This window comes from Desmodus rotundus, chromosome 4 (assembly GCF_022682495.2).
Source record: "Desmodus rotundus isolate HL8 chromosome 4, HLdesRot8A.1, whole genome shotgun sequence".
Lineage (NCBI taxonomy): Eukaryota > Metazoa > Chordata > Mammalia > Chiroptera > Phyllostomidae > Desmodus > Desmodus rotundus.
Window position 1 is genome coordinate 30,367,560 of NC_071390.1, and position 23,795 is coordinate 30,391,354.

Consider the following 23,795-nt stretch of genomic DNA (forward strand, 5'->3'; position numbering starts at 1 on the left):
GTTACTCAATAGACGTTGGCTATGAGCAAGTGTGTTTCTCAAGGTTCTAAAGTAAGAAAGGTCATACATTATTACAACCCAGGTAAAAAAACCTCTGCTCCCTCAGGCAGGCTGTTGGAGCCTAACGAATAGACTGGAGCACGGAGCCAGTCTGAAGTACAGTCACATGCACTTAATGATGGGGACATGTTCTGAGAAATGCATCATTAGGTGATTTCACTGTTATGCAGAAACATCATAGAGTGCACTTACCACAGATCTGTCTGGTATAGCCTACCACGGTACGGTCCAAGAGCCCATTGCTCCTGGGCTACAAGCCTGTTTAGCATGTTGCTATACAAAACAACACGAGATTAAATCAAGCACAAGAGAAAATGATACAATCTTGAGGTGTGGGAAGCACCAGATGTGTGAGGCTGCTGCTGGCATGACATGGCATACTGTTTTGTAGCAAACGTATCATTTCTATAAGTAGAAAGCATATACTCTAAAATAGCAATAAGAGTAGTAAATACGTAAACCAGGAACGTAGTCATTTTTATCATTGCGAAGTATTATGTACTGTCCATAATTGTAGGGGTTACACTTCTGTATGACTGGCAGCACAGTAGGTTTTTCTACACCAGCAGCACCACAGAGACTCACATTTGTGAGTAATGTGTTGCACTAGCACATTACCACAGCTACGGTGTCACTAGGCAGTAGGACATTTTCAGCTCCATTGTAATCGTACGGGACCACCATCATTCACGCAGTCCCTCACTGACCGAAGTGTTTTGTGCCACATGACTGTATTAGCCAAACAGCCTGGCCAGGGGGAACGTTCACCTCTAAAAGAAAGCTCATGGCTGCCTTCTGTTTCCACGCTCAGTCTTGGCCAAAGTGAAGGCAGAATTGAAGGAGGCTTATCTCTTCCCATAGCCTTTTGTCCGTGCGCTACATGATGTGCCCTTATCCTTCCAAAGTTTTTGAGGAAGAATAGGTTTTATCATCTTCTTTCTTAAGCATTCGTTTACTCACTCAGCAAGTACTTACTGTGCTCCTATGTGCCAAGTTCTGTAAAGAACAAAACAAAGCCTCTGCCCTCCTTAAAGTTACATTCTAGTGCAGGGAAATGACCAATCATCAAGGAAGCTAGTGAATATAGAATAAAGCAAAGGGCAATAAGTGGAGAGCCAAGCAAGGCACAGCGGGGGGAGAGGGGAGTGGTGGGGTAGGGGGTGCTGGGAGGGGCTTTGTGTGATGAGCTAACCCCCCTCCCTTCCTCCCTCCCTTCTTTTAAGATGTTGGGATCACTATCACAAAAATTTCCGACTGACGAACGTTAGCCTTCAAAACTGATAAGAAATTGGTAAGCCAGTGAGGAATGCCACCATTCCAAGGGATCCTCAAGGGAGAGGCCAGATGGGCCCAGACACTTAACACCCTACGCGCTTCAGTTACTCTGTGTCCCTCCCCACTGCAGGGACTAAAGAACCTACCAGAATATTTTACGTACCAAATCTAATATTTTCACCCACAACTACACTTTCTAACTTCCATAAAAGTATTCTTTAGAAGGCACAGTATTCTAACAATAACATTATAGAAAAAATTACCTTTTTTGTCCACCTAATTCTTCATTAGAACACATAACTTTTCTTGGGAGTTTTTTTCAGTCCAAGACTAACATTAATTCAAAATTAGAAGTTACTCTTTTCATTACTTTAAAGAAAAAAGACCTGCTGTCTGAACAAACAGGACATAACAACAGTCTTTATTTGTTAGACGTGAGATAATAGGGAAGACAAAAAGATTTTCTGATTGTTTCATTACATTTTTTTTTTTAAGACGTGGGGACTTAAGAATTGGTCTTCCTTGAGGGAACAATCTAAAAAAGTTAATGGCCGAAAAATCATCTGGAGGGAGTAGGGTAATTGTGGGTGTGTGATATTCTAAATCTAAATTGGCCATCCAAGGATATTTTTAGCTCGGTTTCTGTTATTAATCTGGGGCCTGATTTGTCATAGTGCAGCAGCATAAGGCTCGGTAGACAGGGTCCTTGTCCACTTCGCTCTTGCTCTGTACTCTTGACCACTCCTGCTTGGCTCCTTCTATAGAACTGGTGTGTGAGGGGAAGAAGCCATCTTTGGGGGTCTCTTGTATTTCTCACTCACAGAACATGTTTGAAATTCATCTCTCAGGTCGCCTCTGTGCAGAGAAAGTTCCTTGAGTGTAGTTTGTAATTCAGAGGTAACGATCTTATATGCAAATTATTCTTGGTTTAAGATAACTTTTTCTGCTATTTCCAATGATATATGGAGCCAGTGTCAGCAAAAGCACCTAGGGAAGTATAAGGTGTCATACAGATGTGTATTTTATCATCTCTGAAATACAGTTTGGAGACTCATTTCTCAACGCCAGGAGACTGAGAAAACTGGTTGGGGGTAGGTCCATAGAATACCCCATGTGGAGTATGGGGGTGTGGAACCTCTGGAGGTGGTTTTTAGCAGATTCATTCATTTATTTAGCTATTTAGTTATTTTTGACAGACTGAGCTGGAGCACATAAAGTGAGCCCTTTCCAGTTGTATACTGACCAAGCTTTGTATGTGGGATCCATATTTTTTCTAATTTTACCGAGCAGGGAATCACTGATAACAAAGAAAACGAAGCCCAGAGCAAATGTTTCTCTGTAGCTGGGATCTCTACATGCTGTTCTAGGCTTTCCACAAAGTTGGTTCAGTTGACTAATGACCTGCAAAGTCTAAACAGTAATTCCTTTTTGTTTTGAATTTTAGGTGGCATGTATAAAAGTCCAAGTAATGACAGGACTCATTGCTTACACTGGGAAACCCATCCTTTTACCAGTTTGGTGAAGCCTTCTGAGGGAGGTCTCTAAGGGTCTCCCTGGAAGTGACTCATATTTCTGTTTCCCAGTTTGGGGATGTATGACCTCAGGCTTCCGAAATCTTCATCCCTCAGTAAAATGTGTAGAAGAGATGTTTGTTTGCTGCTGGTGCTTTCTTTGAAAATGATTTTGCGGGGAAAGGTGAGATAGCAATGTTTTCTTTGCTTATTTTGCCGTAAGAGGCTTTTCTTTCCCCCGACATAGTTTCAGGATGTCCGGTGGGACAGACTGTGTCTCTGTCTGTCTTTGTGATGTTGTCTCTGGACATGGCTATCGATATTGTTGACTGATCTCTGAGTAATTATTAAATGGGTTAACCTATGATCCCGAGACTGGCTGATGAAATTGCTACCTTTCAGTTTGGGGTGATCCAAGAGGTGATAACTTTGCTGTTGCAGTTTAACAAATGTTGAGCAATCATTATGGACAGGCCTTTGAACACGGTGCTCAAGGGCATGCAATGAACCAGAAAACAAGCCAGAAAGTGACCGATGCTCTCAGTATAACAAAGGATGCTGAGGAATCCAGGACTGAGAAAGTAGCATTTGTACTGCTGTGCCTTACTTTAGTCTTTTAGGTCTCCAGATAAGTTTATACTTCTAGCATTACCCCCTTAAAATGTGTATAGTTACATGCATCTCGCACTGAAGTTTCACTTGTAAAAAATGAAATGTTTGGGATTACTTATGGGATGCATTTAATTTCTAACCAGTTATCGTTTAGAATGATGGTTTCTGTGTATCAAGACAAGTTCTGCCACCTTGTTGGTAACCTGTTCTAACTAATTCCGTTCTGCAGGATAGTAGCTTCAGTGGATTTTGTTGAGTAGGAAATTCAGATCAATGACACAAAGTCAAAAGTTTTCTTCTAGCTGTTAACTTTTGTGATGAAGATGATGCCCCTTTTGGCAAAATATCTTAGTACCTGTATAAGTGGTTTCCAGATCTCAGAAGCAGTATCTGTTGTGAATGAAGACAAGAGAGGATTAGCACGTCTCTGGGAGATATTTGCAGGTTGTATCGTGTGGGGAAAGTTATTTAAGCTCTATGATCCTTAGTCGTAGAATGAGGATAACAGTACCCACTTACAGGGTTTTGGTGAGAGTTAAATGATCTGACACAAGGGTTTGGCATGTAGTAAACAATAAATACCAGTTATTATTTTCTTAAAGAGATTTTTAAAAATTTAAGTTAGATATTATAAATTATCTTTTCTCATTGATTGATTCATATTCTGTTGGTGATTGCTAGATTTTTTTGTCCGTGGAAAATGAGCATCACCCAGACGTTTGGGCCAGCAGTAATACCATTCTTGAGGATCATGAGTTAGACTTCTGAGGATGCAAAGTGGCCACTCACTCCTAAGGCAAGCCCATAGCCAACTCACTGCCCTTTGCCTTTTCCCCTCTGTACCGAGGAGAATAGGAGTTTTGTCCCATTAGAATATGAAAGGAAACTTTGAGGGCACCCAGCTATTAATAACAGAGCCAACATTTGTTAAGTCACTTGTATATGCCAAGCCCTGTGGAAGCATTTTACATATGCTGTTACTATTATGTAATTTTAACAGCAACACCATGCAGTGGGTATTTACTGTGCCCATTTTATAGATGAGGAAACTGAGGCTTGAGAAGTTAAGTAACATGCCCCTCACCCCTTAGTTACGTAAGTATTAGAGCCAGATTTCAAAGCCAGGCCTGTCTAACTCCAAAGCCCAGGTCTGGGAAAAGGAGAGTTGGACTTTGTGGGCTAAGGACACTGTCCTCTGCTCCCAGGCTCAACGTGCCACCCCGGGGACCTCATGTCCTGCCAAGGAAGGAGAGGATTCCTGCTGCTTTCAAAACATTCTCACTGCCCTCACCCTGTGGGAAGCCCCTATCACAGTGGTATGCTGCCTGTGCTTCCTGTGGCTGCTGCAGTAAAGTATCACTCACTTAGTGTCTTAAAACAAGAGAAATTTATTCATTTTTGGTTCTGGAGGCCAAAAGACCAAACTCAAGGGGGTGGCAAGACCACATTTGCTTCAGAGGCTGCTGGGCAGATTCCATTCCTTGCCTGTTTCAGCTTCTGGTGGCTGTTGTCATTCCTTGGCCTGCGGTGCCACCCTGCAGTCTCTGCCTTCACCCTCACACGGCCTTCTCCTCTGTGTCCATCAAGTCTTTCCTGTGTGTCTCATAAAGAAGCTTGTTATTGGAACCTCAACAGATAATCCAGGATGTTCTCTTCATCTCAACACCTTAACATCACGACTTGTGCAAAGACCCTTTTACCAGATAAAGTAGCATTCACAGATTCTGAAAATTAGGACATGGACATTATCTTTCAGGTGCTACCCTTCAGCCCACTACACAGGCTAATGAGACGCTTTTTCAGCAGCCAGACAAGCTCCCGTCCCCTAGCTTGCACTGTGGGCAGACAGGATGTCCGATGTCCAGCCAAGGCTAATTACGAACAAGATTTTACGACTTGGCGTTTCAATACTTTTCATGTTAATAACACAGTTTTGGTCCAGCTAAAAGTCTCTGGCACTCCCCCTAAGGTCGTGGCAGCCTTTCTCACAGGTTTTGTTCTCTTGTAGATCGCGGACCTGCAGCTCCATAAACTGGACGAACTGGATTGTCTGATTCGGGGCCTGCTCTACGTCGACTCTGTTGGCTTCAACGGCAAGCCGGAATGTTACTATTTTGAAAATCCCACAAATCCTGAATTGTGTCAAAAAAAGCCGTACTGCCTTGATAACCCATACCCTATGCTGCTGGTGAACATGGGCTCAGGTGTCAGCATCCTAGCAGTGTACTCCAAGGACAACTATAAAAGAGTTACAGGGACCAGGTAAACGTGGTTTTCACTAGGAGAGCCTTTTTACACTTAAACCCAGGTCTCTTCCTTGAAGGCCAGTTTATAAAAATGTTATTTATATTGAATACATTTTTAAAAGAAAGCTCTTACCCTCTATCAACCAAAAATGATGGATTAGACATGTTATGAGGATGATGTATTTAAAGGTTAATAAGACAGTACTTACTCTGTTAGAAAATGATCAGGTTGAGGGGTGAAGGGTCATACACATCAGAAGTTTTCCCCAAATGTAGTACATACTAAGTCCCAATGAATGGCAGGGACAATAAGCACAGTAGAATCTGGATGGAAGAACACGGGGAACGGCCAGGGGGCTTCTAAAGAAGCCATCTTTTGGAGCCACCTTGGCGCCTAGCTCCAGATGAATTGCTTGGGGTAATACATCATTCCAATCAGTCAAACAAACTGGGTTTATAAGGAATGCTTGTGACCCTCAGGTAAATGCTCCAGCTGAAAAGTGGAGCAGTGGGCGTATCTCGCAGGGAGTTTGGGAACGAGGCGGACAGGAAGACAGCGCTGTCACCGCAGTGGGTGGAGTGCCTTGTTTTCAGTGCCGGTGCGCCCAAGGGCAGCTGGGCTCCGCTTCCTCTTCCTGGGGATTCAACACGGGAAAAGGATCTGGGGTCAGAAACCTAAGAAATCCCGGTAGAAACAAAATTAAACAGGTTTTTCTTGCTTCTAAGAGAACAGTTTGGTTTGAATGTTTCTCCAGCTTATTGGACCACCCAGCCCGTTTGGAATGCCATGTGGAATGTGGTTTGGGACATGGTATTGAAACCTTTGTTTTTGATAGATGACGAGGTCATGTAAATTCTCTGGGCCTCAGTATCCTCATTTGTGTCATGAATCGGGTTGTTTCTTAGCTTCTCCAGGCTTTCAGGTACTGAAATCCTGCAGTACTATTCGCCCACTCAGGTGGCAGTACTGCTTTCTGCTCTACTTCCATGACTTGTGATGGGTCTGTATAAGTCTGGTTCACTGCTGGGGAAGGGAAGAGTTCTCTCCCCAGGGGATTTGACATTTTCGAGAGACATGTTTTAGTTGTCACAACTGGAGGTGGGGTGCAACTCGCAGCTCAAAGCTAGAGGTTAGGGACCCCCCCACCCCCCACAACAACAACTAAAAAATACTAAGTCCTAAACATCAATAGTACTGGTGTAGAGAAACCCTGGCTTACACTCACGCACACACACGCACACACATCCATTCTGATTGAATCCTGCTTGTGTCCAGAACATAGGTGTGGTGTGTAAGTTAATTGCCACACTGAGAACACAGAGCTAAGCCCACTTGCCCAAATGAGAACCACAACCGACCCCATGGCCTCATTAGGACTGTCAGGTAGACAAACGAACACTTCAGTGGAGCTGGTTTTACCTTATAGAGTGATCTGTTCTGGTGGAGGTACAATTTTAATTAGTGGAGCTAATCCCAGTGTAACAACAAACTAAATATTTTCCACAATTAGAGATATTTATAATTTTAAATTAATTATTCTTAAATTCATGAATTACAACACAAGTAAACTTCCTTAAACTTGGAGCTTCCAGGGATTTGGGTCGTTTTCCTGAATAACTGCTAAGGAACTAATTGTGGTGTTTAGCTTCTATGCCACGTGTAATAATGCCTATACATTTCAGTTACTGGTTCATGCCCACTAATGACCGGTGCTTTGTGATCATCAACAAACCCATCTTGATGTCCAAGCTTAGCTACAAGCTCCCTGCAACCAGTAGTTTGGGAAATGTGATACAGGAAACTGAATGTGAATAAAGAGCCCTTTCAGGGGCTGCCACCGGCAGGGGAGGGGAAGGAGACATCAGTCCTGGGCCCCAGATCCTCCTCACTCAACGGGAGTTGTCCTGCCAAAGTTGCTGTTGGGTCCACGTTAGAAAAACGCTGACGTGAACTATTATGGGCAGCAGTGTACGTCAGCGTGTGGAACACACTTTGGGAATCACTGGTGTAAGCACAGGGTTTGAGCTCTAAGTTTTGCCACTATTGTGAAATCATAGCTTAACTCCGGGATGTTACGGTTTTATACCCTATTTTCTCATTAACTGTTTTTATTTTAAGAAGCCATGTCATTGCAGAATATCAGGTTTCTTTTAAACGTGATTTCTAATGCTTTGCTTCAGTCTTACGTGTAATTTATTACATCTTAGATTGGGTAGCAACATTTTTTTCCTATTGACACAACTCCAATTTTACTACAGGAGCCAATGAAAAAAGCAGGACTTTACAACTGACGTTAGAATGTGTAGTTCTAAAAAAGGAGTGTAAAAAATTTTGAAACTTTGGAGAGAGTTGCAATAAGCATTGTTTGGGAATCTATTTTAAGGACACAAGCAGTCAGTAATTGAAGGTTTCTTCTACTTCTCCACAAACATCCCTCACTATAAGCTTGTTGGGTTTAAAAAAAACCAAAATGATCACAATTAATAGCTATTTCTAGCAATACACTGAGGGTGTGACTGTGTGTCTGCTCAAACAAACAGATGGGTCTGATCAGGAGCAAGAGAATCACTTGATTAAATAATCAAGTTAGCAGGCTGGGGATATTAATAAAGTGCTCTTCTGCGACTGCGCATTTTTTCCTCTTCTCTGCAGGTGCCAGCTGTGCAGATGCATGCTTGCTTTCCCCATCTGGCTCCGAGTCCTTGTCTGGAGTCACCTGTCATTTCCCAGTCATGCAAAGCACTTGTTCTTTCTCACTCATACCAACACATCAGTTGATGAGTTGCCTTCTTTCTAAGTCAGCCAATATCTTTAGTTGCCTATGTTTGGAGTAGGTTGTTAAATGCCTTGATTAATACCAATGTCTGGTGTTCAAAGAAAGGTTGTATAGATGAAAGATAAAGCTAGAAAAAGGAGCGAAAACAGAAATATATATGCTTAGAGGAAACAAGACAAATCCAACTGGCAGGCACATGAAAGTGTTCCCATTAAAACACAGTACTTTATAGGGTAGCAGTGAAACTGGCAGCATAGCATAACCCACCGTGTTAGAAGTAAGTGAGGACAAAACTTTCTTAGGGGAAAATCCACAGTTTCTACTGTGGCTGTTGTCAAGGCAACAGTGTCCATGGAGCTCTTCATGTTCTCGTGGTATGGCAACTCCAGTTTGGGTAGCTACACAGTTTTCATGAGAACCCTTAATTTTCATCAAGTATGTATTTTTGTAAGAATCATTAGCTAAGAAGTATCACATACAGTTTTGCTTTAAATGTGATTTAAAGAACAACGTGCCTATCTACAATCTGGTACCTTCTTGTTAGTGGTTATGGACAGTAAATATACTTTACCCTAAATTTTCTTTTCTCAAATTTAAGTTAAAAATCACCTTAATGTCAACCTGAATTTTTCTCTTAGAATTAGAAGCCAGAATCCAAACACATCAGGGGTTTCCAGGGCTGACAGCTCTTGGAGCTTCAGAACAAATTGATGTGAGCAATTTGCTCTTCACATTTACCATCCGTTGTGGTAAATGGAGAGTAAAACCCAGTGCTCCTTGTCCTACCTGGAGTTCCCGGGTGATAGCTTTACTCCCGATCTGCTTTTCTTTCCCTGAGGTAACTGGTGTTAATACACAATTGAGTTCATCCTCAACTACCATAATCAGTTTCTAATTTTGTTTAAAGAGACTTTTAGAGGAACTCCCCCATCCCTAAACAATCAAAGGCATTTGTTTTAGATTTTATTTATTTTTAGAGAGAGGGGAAGGGAGGGAGAAAACACTGGTGTATGAGAGATACATCGATTGGTTGCCTCTCACGGGCCCCCAACTGGGGTCCTGGCCCACAACCCAGGCCCGTGCTCTCACTGGGAATTCAACCGGCGACCCTTTGGTTCTCAGGTTGGCACAGAAGCCACTGAGCCACACCAGCCAGGGCAACAATCAAAAGCTTTTAAAACAGTTTAACCTTGGAGCCATTTTATGGCCTTCGTTACTGTTTTTGACTCTTGGTGATAGTAAAATATTAGTAACTTTTCAGGGTCTACTAGAAAAAAATACAATATGAGACCAATCAGTGGCTTGCTTTCAGAAATTTCCAAGGTTAAATGAGATTATCGCAGCTAGAGTGAGGTCAGGTGAAAGGTGCAGCTCTTGGGCTGGGTATTCCTGGCTCAGTCCTAGGCCAGTTTGGTCATCAGTTTGGCTCCGTAGACGCGAACCATGCTTCATGTACAGACAGTTCTTCTTCTAAGTGTTTGTATTCCTGCTACATACCAGGTGGGGCACATGTAGGTTTACAGTTGTTCACATGGCAAATAATGCCATAATTAATAAATAATGGGAATAAACTCTGTTTCACATACTCCCCACTGTAAACCTACTTTTGCCCAATCCTGTATATATATTAAGTATATAATAGTCATTTCTCTGGTTATTTGCTGCTTTCAGATCCCCCAAATAAGAGCGATCATGATTTGGCCTCATTTCGTAGGCGGGGAGACTGAATGGAGCCCTTAGGTTAGTGGCTAAGTTGAAGGTCTCACAACAGAAATCAGTGAGAATCTCTCTGGTTTTGCTGTTAAATTCAGGGGCAAGTTTTCCTTGATGTTTCTTTTTAGTCTCTGCCCTCTTTTTTTATCCAATCCACCCTAAAGCCCTTTTGTACCCTAGCACTTTAATTCAAGTGCCTCTTGGTTTTTCCTGATTTTATTTACCTACATTAGTAGTCTTGATGTCATTGGGGACTTGGATGGGCATATCTTTAAGTAAAATTTAAAAATAAACCTTATTGTTCCTTCAGTCTTGGAGGTGGAACATTCCTAGGCCTATGTTGCTTGCTGACTGGTTGTGAGACCTTTGAAGAAGCTCTGGAAATGGCAGCTAAAGGCGACAGCACCAATGTTGATAAGCTGGTGAAGGACATTTACGGAGGAGACTATGAACGATTTGGCCTTCAAGGATCTGCTGTAGCATCAAGGTAGAGACTAAGTAGCTAGGAACAGTAGTGATTAAACACCAGGCAACCTCTCCACCCTGGCTATTCATTTAGTTATTTTTAAAGATCTTAACCCACCAGGTGCAACTCTCTATGGGATCGGAGCTCTGATTTGATCTCCTGCCCTTTATGAAGCACTGAGATGTTTAGCTCTTGATGCTTGTGCTTAAAATAGGGCAGCTTTGAAAGAAGGTTCTGGAAAACTGCAAAAGTTTCCTGTTTCATTCTTGTCCAGATATCTAGAGGCATTAAAAAAATTTTTTTCCCCATTAATAGCCATGCTATTTTGTTCCTATTAAGAAAAGAGCAGCCAACCATTCATACTGTAATCCTGTCTGCTTGTCAACCATGGCAGTGAAGTCAGGTCATGTGAGGTTGAACAGTTATTCATACAGCTTTCCACGGCACAGTGGTGGAAGCGTGGGGCCTGCCTGAGCATGATTTTGAACGTTCTCGCTAATATTTCCAACATAGCTTTGGCAACATGATGAGTAAGGAAAAGCGAGAGTCCATCAGCAAGGAAGACCTCGCCCGAGCCACACTGGTCACCATCACCAACAACATTGGTTCCATTGCTCGGATGTGTGCGCTGAATGAGGTAAGGCCTTAACCCAAGGAGAGCCACGTGTCATTCCTGTTCATCACCTCCGGAAGTTCATTATTGACCCTTACAAAACTACCACCCTTGGGAAACCCGCCCTTTGTTGTAGTCACACCTTGTAGAACTCGAAGGGTGTGTTGTGGGGGAGGAGGAAGAATACGTATTTTAAGTAGGCCCTGGATAATAATGAATAAAACCACCCAACCACGGAAGAAACACGGTAAAATAGCAGCCCATGCCTTAGCTTCTCTAACCATCATTATTACCGTGTACCTCCTGAAGTGTGAGGAAAAGAAGGCTTTGTGCACCCTTGCAAATATTTGTGTGTGAAGCGTTCCACTTGCACTATTTGATATTCTCTCTGCTTTCAGCTTCTTTACAGTGTTGCCTTGTGGCATGGAGTTCAAGCAGCATTGTACAGGGCTATCAAAGCACAGAGAGCTCGCTACAGCTAAGGCCGCCAGAGCCCCAGGCACAGGAAGGGGTAGAGCTGGTCACAGACAATGCTTTGGGAACATGGTTGAACTACTGTAAATTTCCTTTGGAAATAAAATGGAACCCTTTCCTGAAATACAAACTGTGTAAAGCAGACCAGCTCTTACTGAGCTGTGTTAGGAAGACAAGAAAGGGGAGTTGGGCATGTGACAAGGTGATAGGAGGGGTATTAAAGAATCACGGTGGCATCAGTTATCACTTAATTTTTAACAGAAATATGACACATACGGAATAGGGCTTGGGCCATAAGTGTGCAGCCTGAGGAGTTATCACACTCATACCTGTTTGGCCACCGCTCAGGTCAAGACATAGAACATTCCAGGTACTAAGAACCCCTCCAAGTCCTGCCTCGTTGAGCAGTGCAGTGTCAAACAGGGTGCGAGGCAGTCTTTGTGACAAGCAGGTGCTGGCCCTGCCTTTGAGCTCTGGGGTTATACGAGAGACACCCTCCTTATTGAATAGAATGTGTCACTGGTCCCTCGGTCAGGGCCCTACTTTTTGTAAGTCCCCATTTGAGAAGGAGGTTAAATGTGAAGCTGACTCTCAGATGAAAGAACGTATTGCAGAGAATACCCTTTCAAAGTCCACTTCGGTCATGGGATTCACTGGAACAAGAGAATTTTTTTGACATTAATCTTTAAAGAGAGTTTTTCTGAGTAAACATACAAGCCCTGAGACTAATATGTGTGTAGGTGGCTGTACTCACAGACTCTCAAAGGTCAGTTCAATGGGAACGGAGCAATAGATGCCCTTTCCCCTGCTTTCCACAGAGCGTGAGCGAGCCAGCTGGTTTGTTTTTACAGGTATCACAGTCACTCGAGAGGGAGGACAAATGATTTTATTTTTAACTTTTGATTTCAAGTTCAATACTATTTATTTTATAACCTTAGCAAAAGTGTCTGTGGGAAAGTGTTCTGCAATCGTTTAAGTAATTCTTTCAGAGATTTCTGTGGAGTTGAGTGAATGGGAGGAATCACTGACCCCTCAGGCAAAAGCCCTGTTAGCCAGGGGCCCTGCGAGGGGGCAGGCTCCCTGCAGACGCACGCAGACTGGCAGCACCACGAGCCCCGTGATGCACGGTCTTCAGGCACAGCTTTGCTCCCCGGAGTCACTGACTGGAGAATCTTTCGTTTCAACCACGTGCACTAAATCTAAAATATTTTTGCTGTGCTTATTGGAACGTTATGAAATCCTTTTCCATCAACTAAGAATGTTTTTATTCATACTATTGAAGACAGAATAATGCAAACACATAATACACAGTTCTGAAGACACCAGAAGGGTGTAGGGAAGTGAGACTCCACGGCCACAGCGGGCACTCAATGTTAACCTCACTAGAGGCAGCTATTGTTTTTAGTTTTTTTGTTTTTACTCTGTATTATATGCAATATAGGAAAAACATCCTTTCAAAGGTAGCAAAATCTATATAACATTCTTTTTTTAACAATAGTGTTATTGAGATATAACGATATACCAAGCCATTCACCTTCTACATACTATTCTATATCTTGCTTTGGTTGTTTATCAAACTTTGAGTGTGAAATTGGTGAAAATACATAAAGGAGAGAGAGGAGTATAAAGAATCCTCATGTAGCCATCAGCTGAGACTCAACAGTTATGAAGACTTTGCCATAGAGGTTTCATCTCTGTTTTCTTCCTCCTCCTTTCTTTTTTGCTAAAATATTAGAAAGCAAATCCCAGACATTATGTGTCAGTTACCCCACATACTTTAATATACACTTTGGGAAATGTTGCCTCGTACTTTTTTATATGTTAAGATTATTCATATACATACATTGAGAACTGCCTTATTTTTTAATGGCCATACAGTATCCTAACATGTAGATATGCTATTCTAGATTTGTTCATTTTCCTAATGATATTTAGGTTTTTGTAGACCTTGCTATTATTTTTTAATTGATTTTATGTACATACACACGTACACACATGCACCATTTTGCATACATGGAATTATACGTATAGGATAAATTCCTAGAAGAGAAATTGCTGAGGTAAGGACGTGTCGATTGTAATTTTGACATATAGACATGGTTCTGATTAATTTCCCACCTAGAGTGTAAGTTTCCCCACATGGGGTTATCATACCTTTTTATTTTTATCAATCTATTAGGTAAGAAATGCTACCGTATTTTGGCTTTAATTTGTATCGTATTATAAGTGAGGCTGAGCATCTTTTTATCTATTTAATAGCCACGAGCATTTCTCCCTTTGTGTGAACTACCAGTATCAGTACTGTTCACGCATTTGCCTGCTGAATTGTTGATCTCTTCTTATTGATTTGTAGATAAATAATACATTTTATGTTATATGTGCTGAAAATATTTTCTGATAATTGCTTTCCATTTCAATTTGTTCTTGGGTCCCTCAGAATAAATGATTTTTTAAAGTAAATATATGCCTTTTTTAATGGATTCTGAGTATTATACTGCTTCTACAAAAAGAACCCATGTTTTCGTCTCATCTCTTTTTTCTTTTCTCTCTCTTTTTTAACTTAACATTTATATTTTTTCACTTACCTGGGATTTGTTTGAGATAAGGAATGTCCATTAGCTTTTAATGCCACTTCTATTATTCCTCTGACTTTCTACCTGAGGAACGCAGGACTGGGGTTTGAGCAAGTCCTACCTTGGACTCCCTTGTTTTGGGGGAAAAGGTGAAACTCCCAAATTTAATAATACTCCTCCTTAATCTGAGTTTCTTACTTTGAGTGTTTTTTGCCACCTCTCAGTCTGGGTGGTTTGTGGCTACAGTTCTTATTTGTGGAAATGTATTAATACAACCTCCCCCTCTACCCATGGAAATTTTTCATCGTGGTTAATGGGTTAATGAGCATGCATTGTTAAAATTTGAGACAGTTAAAAGGTGTTGCTCCCAAACCCTTGTTACTCTTGATAGACTGAACAGAAAATAATAACAGCTTCCAAGACTCTCTCCTCCCCTTGATATGAGTGACCATAGCAACTGGCTGTTGGAGTGAGCGGTGAGCAGCCTCTGCAGGTAGACAGGCCTACCTCAGTGTGTGTGGCGTTCAGAATGCGAGACTGTATCTATGACAACAAAAATACAAATGTATTCTTTGTTACTATATTTTAACCCATGTATTAACCAAACTGGATATTCTGCCACATATTCCAAAGGTAAAGAATATTGTTTCTTTTTGCTCCCGGTGTTTGGCACAGAGCAAACTGAATAAATGCATTAGAAATAACCCATACCATGGCCATTTTATTCATGAGTTGGTTATAATAATATTTTATAGTCAGAAGTTTGGAGGATTGAAGAAATGCACAAGCCAATTTAGCTGAACTTAAACTCCAGTTACAATTTGATGTGTGAATGTTGGGAGATAAATTTCATGTCAGACTTAAGGCAACCTAATAATACCTGCAGATAAACCCAGTGTCAGTCTCCGCCTCCTCCAAACAAAACCCCACCCTCTTGTTCTCGTGGAATGTACTGCAAGGCTTGCTCAACTTCATCTTGGAAATGCTAAAATAAGTCCATGTCTAATACAGAAATTTGCTTTGCAAGGTTCCGGGAGTATAGTGATGTATGGAACATTGGGTCTTTGCTAACAGCCATTTTTTTATGCCATGGTTCAATTATGGGTTTGTTTTTTTTTTGTTCCAGAATATTGACAGAGTTGTGTTCGTGGGGAATTTTCTCAGAATCAATATGGTCTCCATGAAGCTACTAGCATATGCCATGGATTTTTGGTCCAAAGGACAGCTAAAAGCTCTGTTTTTGGAACATGAGGTACGTTGAGCTTGCGTGGACTTAGTTGTGCCATGTGGAAGTGTTTTGGTTTGTCTAGCAAGTGAGGGGGTCTCTTAGTCTGCATTTATTATGCAGAAGATCAAGAAGAACAGTATCTAAAGTGGAAGCTCTCTTATCCAACAATCAGGGCTGCTCGTTGGTTAATAATAAAAAAAAAAAACCAGTTAAAAAACGCATAGTCATTAAAAAGCATGTTTCTACTCTAGTCATTTTATTGTAACAGAAATGTGTAAATGTTCATTCACTCACCACTTTTTTGATGTCAGACCAAGGCCTGTTTTGGGGCATGAGTTCTGCTTTTTGAAGCTCTATAGTTGTCTTGTTTTTCATAATTTTTTTCATATTCACCTTTTTTGATTTCTGGTTTGTGTCTTTAAAGTGGATCAAGAAGTTAAAGATACTTATAAAGCAGCTTGGTTGCAGGACTGTAGCTGTTCCCCTCAGGGTTTCATGTGTGGCACCCGCCTGAAGCACAATCTTTGTGACGACCTTTTTTAATCTTTGTTTTGTTTTGGTTCCAGTTTTGTTAAGATACAGTTGACATAAAAAGGTCTCAGGAGCAACAGTGTGATGATAGCCGAGGGGAGGGGGCTATACAGGGACAAAGTGGTAATGGAAAAAAAATACAAGGAAGATTTTTAAAAAGATATAACATTGTATAGGGTTTAGGTATAAAACATAAAGATTTGATGTCTGTATATATTACAAAATGATGACGATAGTTTAGTTACTCATCACCACCCATTGTTACGAAGATAATTTTTCCTTCTGATGAGAATTTTTAAGATTTACTCTCTTATCTCTTAACAGATTTTAGTATTAACTACCTTTCTCAATCTTTTTCAAGAATTTTACTGGAGTTTTATAGAAGTGACCGTTCTATACTCTCTTTATTAGTGGAGTTGGCATATAATTAAGTTAGATTACTACACTAACAATTAAACTGTCATAAACAGATGTGAGGATAAACCCAGCTGACTTTTGGCAAATAGCGCAGTTGGTGAGCGTGGAAACCTTCAGGCTAGTGAGAGGAGCTGCGTGGCCTGATCCACTGGTGCACCTGGACATCGGCCAGCCTGTTTACGGAGGGCATGGGAGCCCTGGTTAATTCGGAGTCCCTTACTTACATCGAGTTTGTACACTAGTGCCCGTCAGAGGTTCCTGAGAGTGAGTGAGGGGCACCGCCCTCGCCACCTTCTCTATCCCCCCGTCTAAATTCGGTACCTAGAGAGCAGCTGTGGAGCACAGCGGGTACCTATTCACTTGGGTATATTGCAGCAGAAAAAATGGTGAGAGAACTGGTATCATCAATTTCCGTTGTAATGAATAACTCCTGTCGCATTTTTCTCATTGCCAAACTGATTTATTTGAAAAGTTGCTGATGGATTTTTAGTTATTTAGAGTTCTCTAAGCCCCCATTTTGTTTTCATGAAAGCATAAAACAATAGGACTTAAATACTAAATAGTTAAGGCCCAATGATAGAAATTAATACTAAAAAACAGCCTTTTATCTTTTCTTTCTTTTTTTCAAAGCAATCTTAAGGCATGAAGTGACATAACTTCTTGGGGGTGAGGAGGACGGAATTCCATAATTTTCACTTTCCCTCCCCGAAGCAGGGAAGCTCCCTTTTTATCTGCTTGCTCATTGATTTTCCACTAAGATTTTATTTGAAAAATAAAAAATCACTGCAGCTTTAAAAAATAGTTAAGATGAAAAATGAAAACCACTGTTCTAGTCCAGCTAGTATAGCCATATTTAGTGATTAAAACTATGGGACATACTTATTTTATCTGGCATTTATCCACCTTTTATCTGGCAACCCTAAGTCCAGATTCTCTTGGACTATTCATCCTAGCTTGATGCCTATGTTGGTGGCCAGAGCTGTTTCTTGCCTGGGGGACATAAAAAAGTAAAAGAAATAATTATAATACTGACAATACACGGCACTTCTGTAGCACTCACTGTGTGCCATTTTTCTAAGCACTGCACATCAGTTACCTTATTTAATATGTATACCCAAATCCATATCCAATAAATGGCATTATTATTATTCCACTATGTTTCATGGCAGAGTAAAGGTTTTAAATTTTTCTCAGCTACACCATTAGGGGGCAGCATTCAGAGAGTTACTAAAAACCATAGGTATTTGGCTCAGTTCAGAGAGTTTACACGGTTTCCCCGTTGTTTTTGTAGGGTTACTTTGGAGCCGTTGGGGCACTGTTGGAACTGTTCAAAATGACTGATGACCAGTAGAGATGAGCCACAGATGGGGCAGAGACCTGAGAACCGCTGCTGGAGAAGGTGGAAGCCGCTATGGGACGGAAGCCAAGCCATTCATGGCAGATGTACCTGCTAGATTTGTAAATAACCTAAAATCCTTCTAGCTGATCTTTTACTCTTGAGTTTGGAGCTTATGATTCAAAATGGGAAATACAAGAGTTTCTGTGTACCATATTTTTAAGAAAAAACAACATTTTGTGCAGCGTGGCCAAACCTACCAATTTTATGCATTAACTTTGCAAAGTTGTATGATGTTTAAGAAGGACCTGAAAATTTAAGTGCTGTTTATACTTCTTCTGGGGTTTACTGATCAGTGTGGTAATTTTAAATTTGTTTAGTAATTACTCTAGGAGATTTTACCTTTACTTATATTTTTCATGACGTTTCATGATTTGCTGTTGGTTTCAAATGAAACTACAAATCTAGCATGTTTTACTGTGAACACTATTTCGTTTGTTTGTGTATCTTTTATTGTCTTGTTTTTTTCTGTTTGAATGTCTTACGGAAAAAGAGTCTTCCCCCGTTCCTGTCCTTGGGTGACTCCCCTTCGCCACCATGCCTTCCTTTACTGTAGTCGTTTAGATTAATCAAGGTGCTGTCCAACTCAATACAAAGTTAACCAGGAGACCTGAAGCTCTCAAAAGTGCCCTCGAAGGGGAAACTCTGAAAGCGTTCACGAATTTAAGGAGTCGGGCAAAAGTCGAAAGTTTTGTCCTATGCCTCATGAATGTGTCTATGATGAAATGCCCTCATCCATGCACAGCATATGAAGGGCAGCAAAGCCTCGTGCGAGACATTGGCATTCACAGAACACGGTCTCCCCGGAGATTAACTGCTCCCATTGGGAGATTTAGGAGAAGTCGTGGATCGAGGTGTCAGGTAGTAACACCTTTTTGTTTGGTACATGTATATGCCCAGGAGCTTTGTAACAAATCATCTTAAATAATAATAAAGTTTTCTCATTTCAGTTATTTTAAACTAAAAACGGTGTTTCAATCCTAGTTGCTAAAATTTAAAAAAAATTATGATACTGATATGTATTTTTTCTTTTTAAAAGCCATCATTGGGACTGATGGGTAACTTTCAAATGTGAATCTTAGATGAACATTGAAACACATGCGACCTAACAATTAAGAACTAACTAATAGTGCGAATCGAGCGTATTGTCGGAAGGGATTTCGCAAGGGCAGCGCCCCGTGAGGAAGCGTTCCTCCTCTGCCTTCGAGCACCCCTTTAGTTTCCATGTCCAGTCTGGGAGTTGATGTTAACTGAAGTATTCACTTGTCTGGTTGAAATAAAGCCTGTTTCTGTTGTGATTTTTTTAGTGTATATGTTACTTTCATTTCCTAATCTTCTCGTTCACATTATGTGCTTTTGTTCCATGCATGAAATGAACGCGTGTTGCGTGTTTGCTGCTCTGCATTTCATAGTGGGAAGCCGTCCCATGAGTGTGGCAAAGTCCGAAACACTGTGTCTTCGACTGACGCTGTAGCTCTATGCAGGAATTTTTTTTTTAAACAGTTTTCTTATTCTTATATAATTAACTCCTTATTCCCAAAATATCGCTACTATATTGGGTAACTCTAAAAGAGTTTCAGAATTTGGTCATCACAAATACATTTTATCAACTTCCACCAGGCTTTAAAAAATTCAAACCACTAAGATGGTCTTGAAAAAGGCAGGTGTAAAAATCTATGTATTATCTATGATAGTGCCTTTTTAAATTGCTCTTTTCTACCATTCCTACTCTCATCTGCCAGGGAATAGCACGCCTTGGATCCTGGTTCTGCAAAAGAAGCCAGGGCAGGTTGATGTGACTACATAATTTTGTTAATTATCTGGAATAATTGTTCTATCATTAGCAATGTTTAAAACATTGGTTCAGCTAAGGAAATAAATTATTCTGTTAAACAACTATCAGTTAAATGTTGCCTACATGGAGCCAGCCTCTTATTTACCATGAGGGACTTGTAGCCTGAGGATTTTTACATTGACTTGAATTACAGAAACTTTCCTTTGTCTCAATGTCATGAGGAAACTTGGGAAGAATGAAGAATTTTTATACTGAACCGTATGAAGTCAGGGATGTCAGGTGGTCCAGAGCATGGCTTCTGATTGCGAGTCAGCTTCAGTCTGGATCCAGCCCAGCCACCCACTAGCTGTGCAGGCAAGGCGCTAGCCCCCTCACTAAACCCTAGTTTCCTCACTCATAAAATGGGGCAAATAAGAGTTTTTACCTCCATATTTAAAGAGATTAGGCCTGGCTGGTGTGGTTCAATGGATTGAGTGCGGGCCTGCAAACCAAAAGGTCGCTGATTCGATTCCCAGTCAGGGTACATGCCTGGGTTGTGGGCCAGGCCTCTGGTGGGGGGCATGCCAGAGGCAACCACACACTGATGTTTCTCTCCCTCTCTTTCCCCTTCATCTAAAAATAAATAAATAAAACCTTTAAAAAACCAAAGAGATTAGCACGAGGCTGACACATAAATGCTTTATTAATGTTAGCTATACTGAAAAGGAAATAGATGTTTTAACTAATGCATTAAAGCGATGAATTTTAGCCTTCTGGAGTGTGGGAAACTTCTTTTAAAGATTTTATTTATGTATTTTTAGAGAGGGGGGAAAGGAGGGAGAAAGAGAGGGAGAGAAACATCGATGTATTTGCCTCTCACACACCCCCTACTGGGGACCTGGCCCACAACCCAGGCATGTGCCCTGACTGGGCATTGAACCAGCAACTCTTTGCTTCACAGGCCAGCAGCACTCAATCCACTGAGCCACAGCAGCCAGGGCTTGGAATGTGGGGAACTTATTTTAGCACAGAGATTCTGCACAGATCTCCATGTGCTAGTGCATATTCTAGCCCTCAGCCGCAATTCCAAATCCCAAATTCTTCAAGTTTATCTTGATAACTCAGTTGACAGAAAAAGTTACTGGAGCATTAATCATCACACTTTGTAGGACTCTTCACACATTTTGTTGCAAAGCTGTTAATGTAGTTGATGACACGGTACTGCCCCAGATACTGGTCGGGGTGTTAAGTAATGAACAATTCTAAATTTTGAAGTATATCTGGTGCCAAGATTTTCCAATAAACAGATTGTGGAAATAGAGTTGTAGTTTCAGTTTATGTAGGAAGCATGGGCTCAGGGTGCCTTTGTTGGGAACTGTGGTTACAGGTAATTTATACTTGACATCATTCAGTCACACAAGGAGTGTTAAGGAGTTACTTGGTGCCAGGAAGGAACTAAGGAGGCTAGGATACAGCCCCTGCCGTCCAGCAAGGGGAGGGCAGAAGTCCTACGCCCATGCAGTATTAAAGTGTCTCAGGTGTCAGCCATGCATTCATTCATAAATATTTACAGTAGTGAACAAAACAAAGACTGATCCTCACAGAGGTTACATTCCTCGAAGGGAAGACAGATGCATTAGTAATTATATAATAAAATATTAGACCAGTACTACAAAGAGAAAGGTAAGGTACGGGGCTGGCGGTGGATAATTCTGTTTAGAAAACAAGGAGAGAAACTACTTCTTTGGTTAAGAACAACATCAAAAACAACATCTCTCAGGTGACATTTTGGTAGATTTGAATGGAGTAGGGAATACACCATGTAAACACCTGGCAGGAAATACTTCATTTCTGGCAAATGAGAACAGAGGTTTGGAGGAACTGCAAGGAGGCCAGCATGCCTGGACCAAACAGTGGGAAGAGCGGTGGGAAGTGCAGTTTTAGGCATAGCCATGGAGAAGGTCCTATGCGAAGTCCGTGAGTGTGGAAGGCTGCCCTTGAACGAGGGATTGGTTACCTCTGGAGGAGGGGACTAGAAAAGTTTCCAGAGTCTTAACCAACATGTGGAGACCATGGAGTGGTCCAGGAGGAGTGGGCTTCCCAAGCAGAGAGCAGAGCGAGAGAAGCATTGCGCGAACAAACAGCCTGGCTTATTCAGGAAACCCGACACTGTTTGCATCAGCTGGAGCCTAGTTAGAGAGACAGAAGCCAGACCAGGGAGAGGAAACCAGATATGGAAGGTCTCTGTCTCATATTCCATGATGAAGATTTTGGTTTTTTCTGTAGTCCTTGTGGAGCCATCAGAGTTCCAGGTAAAGTGAAACTAGAATTAATTTTGCTTAAAATATTTAATTTAGTTTGCACATGCATTTAAAACTATGTATTACATGAAATATCATATTAATTTAGTAATGCATTTTTACTACTCATTTTATGAAACAATATTATTTGAACCATTCACTTGAATCTTCATTGTCAATGTCTTTGTCACGATCAGTCATTTCGTAGTTTCCAGAGCTCACTAAGGTTGACACGCAGCACTTTTGTATGATACTGACACGGGATTCTTTTTAACCAAGCCACAGGCACCTGCCCCTATAATGAGCTCTGTTATTTGTTTCATTTTCCAAAAGGTGTATATTGGTGATGCCACAGTGTAACCATTTATGCCGAGCCTTTTTTAAAAGGCTAGTTTACAAGTACTCATCACTAGCAATACAAAAATAAAAGAAAATTTGAATTAAAACTCTTGGCCTCATTTTACACTCACTCTATAAAATATACACTAAACATTCCAAACTAGAATTAATTGATGTTCCAGTTAATGTCACCAAACAATTGTCAACCAGTCCTCAATGAGAATTCATCTTTTTTTAAAGCTTAAGCATTTAAAAAAAAAACTTCAACAACTTTTACATGCACATAATCTATCAAGTGAAATAGTTCCACAAGACTATGAAAAATAGCAGTACCCATGTTTTCTTCTTTCATTTCATCGTTGTGAGCATAGCAGCTTCCCCAAGAAGGGTAAAGGAAGAAGGGAAATTTTTTTTGAGTACTTGCATTTCTAAAAACTTCTAAAAATACTTTCATTCCACCTTCATACCCAATTAATAGTTTAGCAGGGTATAGAATTTTAGAATAGATATTATTTTTGTTCAGAATTCTGAAGGCACAGTTTTATGATTGCCAAGCTTCCCATGTTGTCAGGAAGCTGATACTATTCTAGCTCCTGATCTCTGTACATGAGTGCTATTTTCCTTCCTCTTTCTTGGAAGCTTTTAGAAACTTTTCAACTTCCCATTTCAGCTCCAGCATGTATTTTCAACACTGTACCCTGTCAACAGCTATGTCAAATGTGGATCAGTCCAGGACTCTCTATTTTTACATTTTATACTTTGGCAGTTACTGCCAATTGCCCTTCCAAAAAGTATGAGTATATACACTGTAAATGTTAATAGTGCCTATTTTCCTACCTACTCACCCAAACTAGGTATTATCAATTAGTTTATCTTTGCCAATCTTATAGGTGAAAAATAACTTGTTTTAATATAAATAAAAAGTCTTCAAGATCTTCCTATTCCTGATGTTTTTATTCTAATGTTGGCCACTAAAAGGAATTTATTGGTTCAGAAGAGAAGCTATCTGTAGTCTTTGGGAAGGTAACACAGTTGAAGGAGTTAGCAGAAGCTGTATAATCTGTGGTCGGGGTCTGACTCTCAGGTTATCTGTGTGGCCCTGGGCTGAGTTTCTTAATCTCTGAATCCCTCAGTTAGCTCGTCTGTAAAATGGGGATAACATCAATTCCTCATATGATCGTGAGGATTAAATGACACTGTAAAGAGCTGAGAACTGCCTAGCCTTGGTGCTTAGGAAAGTCAGTGATAGGCAACCCCCAGAGGGGTGCCCCCATTCACTCTGCCTCTGCCTTTGCCTCCAGGAGTTGTAGATGTGACCTGCAATTGTCTTCTGCAAATGCTAATTGTTTTTTTCCTGTGTGATTATTTTCTTTTCATGTATGATCTGTAGTTATAAAAGTGTGTTAAGTACATTTAATTTTCAAACTGTCCCATGTATTAGCAGTTTTATCCTATTAGTATCGTTATGAACTAGGAAAACAGGTAGTATT

General features: G+C 40.9%; 1 protein-coding gene across 3 annotated transcripts in view; it reads left to right on the forward strand.

Moving 5' to 3' along the window:
• Window positions 1-19,190, forward strand: part of PANK1 (pantothenate kinase 1) — a 50,973-nt gene extending 31,783 nt beyond the window's left edge. For all 3 annotated transcript variants that reach the window (XM_053923165.1, XM_024563420.4, XM_045197788.3), the window contains exons 3-7: window positions 5,467-5,720; window positions 10,505-10,681; window positions 11,174-11,297; window positions 15,447-15,572; window positions 17,788-19,190. In XM_053923165.1, coding sequence (XP_053779140.1) covers window positions 5,467-5,720; window positions 10,505-10,681; window positions 11,174-11,297; window positions 15,447-15,572; window positions 17,788-17,847 — 741 coding nt within the window. In that variant the 3' untranslated portion in view covers window positions 17,848-19,190. The remainder of the gene's footprint in view (window positions 1-5,466; window positions 5,721-10,504; window positions 10,682-11,173; window positions 11,298-15,446; window positions 15,573-17,787) is intronic.
• Window positions 19,191-23,795: the final 4,605 nt, after the last annotated feature.